This window comes from Poecilia latipinna, unplaced genomic scaffold (assembly GCF_001443285.1).
Source record: "Poecilia latipinna isolate Pla-1442-1.1 unplaced genomic scaffold, P_latipinna-1.0 Scaffold1247, whole genome shotgun sequence".
Taxonomy (NCBI): Eukaryota; Metazoa; Chordata; class Actinopteri; order Cyprinodontiformes; family Poeciliidae; genus Poecilia; species Poecilia latipinna.
In genome coordinates, this window is record NW_015113863.1 from 59,729 (window position 1) to 66,798 (window position 7,070).

At 44.9% G+C, this 7,070-nt stretch overlaps 1 protein-coding gene across 1 annotated transcript in view; it reads left to right on the plus strand.

Moving 5' to 3' along the window:
- slc9a5 (solute carrier family 9 member A5) overlaps positions 1-1,455 on the plus strand; it is a gene marked incomplete at its 5' end in the record, with an annotated part of 28,332 nt that extends 26,877 nt beyond the window's left edge. The window contains one exon of the mRNA XM_015054364.1: positions 164-1,455. Within this exon, the coding sequence (XP_014909850.1) occupies positions 164-738 (575 nt within the window). The remainder of the gene's footprint in view (positions 1-163) is intronic.
- Between the last annotated feature and the right edge of the window lie 5,615 nt (positions 1,456-7,070).

The window sequence follows — 7,070 nt, forward strand, 5'->3', positions numbered from 1 at the left end:
CTGAACTTAGATCAATTGCAATGATTGATTGATTGTAAATAATTTATTTTGTGAATTGAATGAAGCTGAACTGAAAATGAAGCAGCCCGTTTCCATGGTGATGGTAGGTTGGTGTAGGGCTGCAGTCTTTCTGCATGATGGCTGATTACAGTCTGTCCTTCAGTCCCAGCAGCTCTGGACGTTTGCCAGAGCCCGTCGCCCCTTCCCCCGTCGCCACCCAGTGAGGACAGCCATCTGCCCTGGAAGGGCGGCGTGGGGTCGCCCCCACCCTGCGTGTCGGTGGAGGCCACCAAGATCATCCCGGTGGACTTGCAGCAGGCCTGGAACCAGAGCATCTCCTCCCTGGAGAGCGTCTCGTCGCCTCCAGCGCCCGCCGAGCCTGTCCACCCCCGCGTCAGCGCCCTCTTCAGGCCGGGAGGGTCCCGCCCCGCCTCCTACACCGGCCCTATCGGGGCGGCGCCTGCCCAGGCCCCGGCCCCAGCCGCCTTCTGTTTCCCTGAGAGGAAGAAGAAGCAGCTGATGGAGGAGGAGGAAGAGGAGGAGCCTGGCGCGTCGCAGGAGATGCAGCCGCTGATGTCAGCCCTGAAGCCGCCCGGGGCGCCACAGGCTCCGCCCCCGCCTCCGGTCCCGCCCGGCCCTGGCAGGAGGAGGAACCCCTGTGTGTACCTGAGGAGTCTGGTGACCCCGCCCCCTGGTGGCGGCGCCGGGCCGCACAGTCACCGCCCCACGCAGCTCTGAACACGGCCACCAGGGGGCGGGCTGTCTGTCGGCTCGGTCACTAGGAAACCAGCACAATCACATGACCAGAGAGCATCACCAGCTGAAGATGACCTTCTGTCCTCATCTTCATCACCATCAGCGTCCTTCATCCTTCCACCAAACTTTCCAGCCAAGCTCCTGCTGGATTGGAAGCTTGGAAGGATCGTTGCTCCATCACAGCAGATCAATAGAAATGTGTGTATTAATACTGCTGATGTTGTTGAATCAGTTACACTGAAAATGTCTGCAATGTCTCTGTGATTCCCCCAGTTTAAATGAAAATCCATTCTTTGTTCTGAACTCTTTTGGTTTATTGTTGTTACTTCATACAGCAGGGGGCGCTGCGGCGCCCCTTTTCCTGCCTTTCCCCTTTAATTCTGACTGAGCTGCTTATTTAAAACCCGAACATGTATTTAATACAGGCCTTGTTTTTTCTTAATGCCGCTGCCTTATTCTGTGTGCTTTATTTCTGCAGCTGCTGCAGAAACCCGGTCCGGTCCAAACAGAACAAATAATCAATGATCTGTTCCTGCAGCAGCTCGGTCCAGTCAGCAGGAAAACGGTTTTTATTCATAATAAAGGTCGTTGACATGTTTCTGCTTTAATGTGCTGCTAAACCTCAGAAATGCCTGAAATTAATCCTGAATTATTCCTCTGAAAATGGACAAATAAAGAGAAATTAGATAGAGATCACAACATTTTTGTTCATATTTTATTATAAATCTTGATCATTTTTTTCTGATTTGCCTTGATGAATCCTGATAATGTGGGATTATTGTTGTGTAATTTTTTTAAATCTGAAAGTGAGCGAAGGTTTTCTTTAAATTATGAGATCCGTGTTTCAGCTTTCTGACCAACAGAACCAGAACCAGGACCGCACCACATCGGCACCCGGATCCGATGTCTGATGTTATTCTCCATATTGCTGCTGTTTGTTTTGAAGCAAAATAGAGGAGTTTATCTTCCTGTTCTGGTTAAAGGAGCAGAGCGAAGTACGATAGTTTGCTTTTATTCACGCAACTTCTTCATATACGAGATTAATTCCCTGAACAAACCTCTGAAAATAACTGAAACTAACCATAAAATAAAACCAACTGAATAATACTTCTGTAAAGTTCAAATCTCTGACGTAAAATCATAATATAATAAAGACTTTTCATGACAAATACTGTGTAGACTGGAGAGATTAAATCAAGTGGTGGCGTCTGTTAGCGCCGATGCCTGTGATGTAATGCCGCACAGTGACCACAGGGGGCGTTGATGTAATACCGCACAGTGACCACAGGGGGCGTTGATGTAATACCGCACAGTGACCACAAGGGGCGTTGATGTAATACCGCACAGTGACCACAGGGGGCGTTGATGTAATACCGCACAGTGACCACAAGGGGCGTTGATGTAATGCCTCACAGTGACCACAGGGGGCGCCGTGTTTCGCCTCAGAAGCAGCCGTTGGGGCTAAAGGATAACTATCGGGAACTGGTTAGCTGAAGGGTAACAAATAACCGCTACAGTTTACTGGATTATTTTACCCAGACTGCTTTCTACCGTCGGTGAGTTCTTGTTTTAAATTAGCATGTAGCAGATTAACCAGGCTGCTGGTTAATTAGGGATAATTAGCGTATTGGCTTGTTCGTGGCGGTTACTGACTGGTTGGCGGGGCATCCGAAGCGTTTCTGAAGGCCAACACCACGGTAATAATCCCGGTTAAAATGTAAATTAAATACAAAATCAAACAGAGAAGGACAAAAACGAATAATGAAGCAGCTAAATGAATAGCGGGAACATTTCACAGTTTATAATGAGCGCTGTAATAACCCTGTTTGCTGGACCAACCAATAAATGTGAACCGTAATTTCCCCCAAAATGTGTGCAAAGACCTGCTCTACAATAATCAACCCAGTCCCGCCCACAGGTGGGTAAAAACTAGTTACATTTACTCAGTTACCTTTACTTTAGGAGTAGTTTTACTTCAGTTCTAGTATAATGAAGCATCGCTGCAGTAACATTTCTGAATCCTCTGTAGACTGCGAGTAACTTCACCGAATAAAAATCAAACACATTTTAACCAAAACGTCAGCATAGTTTCTGTTAATTATATTTTATATTCTCTCTGATGACATCACTTTTAAATATTAAGTCAAATGTTGTCAGCTACTTAATAAAAATACTATTATTATTTTTTGAATAGTTTTCTTTGATCTATTTTTTTACTCGAGTAAATGTTGTAGTGCCACTTTTTTAGTCGTCGGGGTGTTTGAGGAGGATAGTAAACCCCAAACCAAGTTTGTTTTTGCAGATTAACTGTATAATCCAGTCCCTACGGGTGCTGTCTTGTTGGCTACACTTTATGTATGATGTTTACCACATGGTGCTTCTGCATATTGAATAGGTGACCACAAGGGGGCAGTATACAGTGGAGCTGATGGAAATTGACTCTTTGTTTTCTTTAGGATGAGATATTTTTTAGTGGCAGTTAGGTGCTTCTGATGATGAGAATAAACTCAGTCAGACGTGACTGTAAGTTTATTAAAACACAGTGATGCATTCCAGCGGCGCTCCTTGCAGTGACAGGAAGTGACTCGTTCCTTCAGCATCCTGTCCCCCCCCTCCTCTCTGACTCAGTAATAATTATATCCTGCGGCTGCTGCAGTACCCCTGCCTGCTGTGGCGCAGCATGTTATCAGCGCTGCCCATGGTGCGGCTTCATGAAGATTAATGAAGGTCGAGGTTACTTCCTGGGGCTCTGCTGATGTTTGCTCTGCTGTTCCTCTCTGTTCTGTCAGATCAGTATTTATGGCTCAGCTGTGAGTGCTGTGATGGTCCAGCAGGTGGCAGTCTCTGGTTTGCCCACAGCATGGTGAGCATTAAACGAGCAGATCAGGTGGAAATCAGCTGTCTGATGGCTCCAGGTTATAGTCTGGACCAGGTGGTTTGGTGTGGCTACATGTTGCTGCTCCAGCTGAAGGCCCCCTGCTGAGCTTCCGGATGGATTCATGTTACTAACTGAGTAACTGTCAAACTGAATCAGCTGTCGGTTCTCCTGGTGTGGACTACTACCCTCACTAACCACATTTCCATCCTGTTGCCATGCAAATTTTAAGCTAACTTTATTATATTATTATAAATATTGCCAAAAAGAAAACATGAATTATGCATGTTTCCGTCTCCTGGTTTGAGCGAATCAACCAGTCAGATGTTGATGCTGCAGTATGCAGAAGGCAAAGCGTTATGGATAATTGCCTCTGTGTCCTTCCTCTGACTCTTATCTGCTTTCATAACCACAACATATCAGACATAGCACATAAACAGCCCCTGATTTATGTGCTGCTTATGTGTTAACCCTCCTGTTATGTTGCAGGTCAAATTGACCTCTTTTAAAGTTTAAAAATGTTTTAAAAATAGTTGGAAGTATTTTGTTTTGCATGAATTTTTTTCTGTTTGTCTTAATAGGTACACTCTACATATAAATTGAAAATTTATTCACTTTACACATTTGCAATCCCCCCTGCGTCTACATATTACATAGATACTGTTTGGGTCAATTTGACCCGGCAGTCAAGTTGAAGGGTAAAAACTTTTGACGGGAATCTTTTCTGTTCCTGTGGACAAACTCCACCCACACTGAGTGGACCTCAGCAGAAGTGGAGGAAACATAAATACTCTGCTTGACTCATTTATCTTGATTTTAATCAGCAGGTCAATTAGACCCAGAACAGTATATGTATCTCAAGTTCAATTATAAAGATCACCCCTTGGAAAAAAAATCTAAATGTAATATAAAAAAATTCACAAAAGATCAATTTCAGGGAAATTATTGTTTTTTTGTGTAAATTCCATTTTTTATGTCCAAATGAGTAAATTATTTGTGAGAAATAAAAAAACATCATTGCACAAATATTGATTGAAATGGTTAGTATTGGAGTTAATAATCGGATACAAAAATGTTTTGGAGGAATTTTTTGGTTTCTGACACTATAGCATGATAAAACACTCCACAGGTCAAATTGACCAGGAACATTATTGCTGTACCTCAGAAACGAACATAACAGGAGGGTTAAGTATCTTAGAGATGGAGCAGAATGAGGAGATAAAAGCAGAACTCGCTTCCCTAAAAGGTGCTGAATGTCTCTATCTGCTCCATCTGTATCATTTGCAACATTGAAAGGATCCAGGATTAGTTAACATATTGGCCTAAATATGTTGCAATTTTCCTACTACCTAAAAATAGCTGTTTTTAGTTCTGGCGTAATTATGAGTTACACCAGAACTTATAATTACTTCAAAAATGCACATCTTTTGTTGTATTTGATGGGTTGATGGCGTCATCAGGGCCATTCTGTACTGAAATCTACAGAATAAACACAGGAAGGCTAACTTTACCACAGGAGTTGTTTATCATATTGTGTTTGACTGGTGTCATTTTAGATCATGCCACACGGTGTCACTATCGGCTGTTAATGAAAAATTATAATAATAAAAATTGAGGCGAATCTGGATAATTTCCCACATGAAAGAAAGGAGAGCGCAGTGCGAGAAGGAGAGAAACACAATGAAGGACCTAATCTGGACCCTGGACATTTTTCCACAACACTTTGAGCCATTTATACCAGCAGAACCAACGAAGGCTCTAATAACGTTACTCATCACTGTTGACTGGAGGAGCCAGGCAGTTGGACCGCTATACGTCATTTACCCAGAATGCATTGCCGCGTGAACAACATGGCGACATTCCTGTGAAAATATTTTATTAAAATTTATCAAAACTAAATAACCTTCTGTATTATTTCTGTATTGTTTTACATCCAACATAAATATTTCCCAAATAAGGTCTATTTTCATAACTAATCGAGGATCCCTTTAAAGCCTCAGGGTTTGGTTCCTTGGTGAGGCACAGTCCCACCAGTAGAGTGCAGCATTTGCTTTGTTAGGACATGAAACTCATCTGATTCCTGCTGCGCTTTAGTACAACAACTCTTTCAGAAAACCACCTCAGGCAAGCACAATAACTTTTTATCATGAAATTGAGGAATTTATGTCAAACTTCCCCGTTTCCATCAACCGTTTCTGTACGATGCTTCCAAATGTGAATAAACATGTTGCTGGAATGCAGCTAATGACGTGTGGGAACACGTCCTGCTCAGCAGACCATGTGGGGCCGTTCCTGCAGGCTGAGCCTGTGAGGTGGACCAGAGCAGCAATGGAGACGACGAGACCAGAGGCGCTTCGATCCCCAAACTGCTGCTGCAGCTCCTGGGAAGCGTTCTGCTCCTCCATGATGATGATGAGTGTTAAGCTGGCCAGTAGCAGTCAGCTGGTCGCTTTACGTCACTTTATTCAAAGGTTTGACTGTAAAAGTGGTGGTGTGGTGATTAGTGTTCCAGAGCTTCCCCTGTTGGACCCCGTCTGCGCTGTGCGCCTGCAGGAATTACTGCAGCTGCAGGTTTCTCTGTGTTTCTGTGGGGATCAGCGTCAGGAATTAAGCTTTTCTCTGGGCTTTAGCTGCAGGCCTCGTCCAGTGCCTCATTGGCTGCCCGCTCATCGCTCCCTGAGCCGGAAAACCTGCTCACATTCCTCTGATGAGCCTGCCAGGACGCGCTCGGGGCACAGCTGCTGCCTGTTGTTGGTTACCAGAACCCACCGTTTAGAACCGCAGACGGGTCATGTGAGTGGCGACACGCTGCCTCGCATAATGGCTGCATCAGAGGACGAGCAGGAAGCCGAACCAACAGGACAGCTGGAGAGCTGATGACTGATTATTACTGATACATCACCAGATCGATCAGATCCATGTGATGGGTTTAGTCAGGCTTCCAGCAGATCTTCCTCTGATCTCTGTACAGTTTCACTTTAACATCATGTTTGTGTGAATCTTGAATCTGATCAATACATTAATCAATATCATGTTAATTAGCTGCCAGCTCTCTGACTGAGTCAGTAGAAAGCCTTCAGGTTGCTCAGAAGGGAAGGACCACAAGATGGCCACTGGCTGACTGTCCTGGTTGCTTAGCAATGTGGCGATCTCCATCCCATAGTTTATCAGTGAGTCGTTGCACCCTGGCTCGTCTTCTTCCTGAGTGCGTTGCAGCATTTTATTGCCCCTCCTCTGAACTCCAGCTGATTTAAAAACCCGTTTTCCCGACCCGGTTCTGGTTCCCAGAGGACAGGCTGAGAGCTGGACCAGAACCGGAGGCTCCGGGCCGGGCCCTAGGATCTGTCTTCATGCTAGGAGGACATGCACATGCTTTATACCTGAGGCCCCTGGTTTGACTTTGTAATTTAACGTTTGTCTCTTTAAGAAGCTCCTGCTC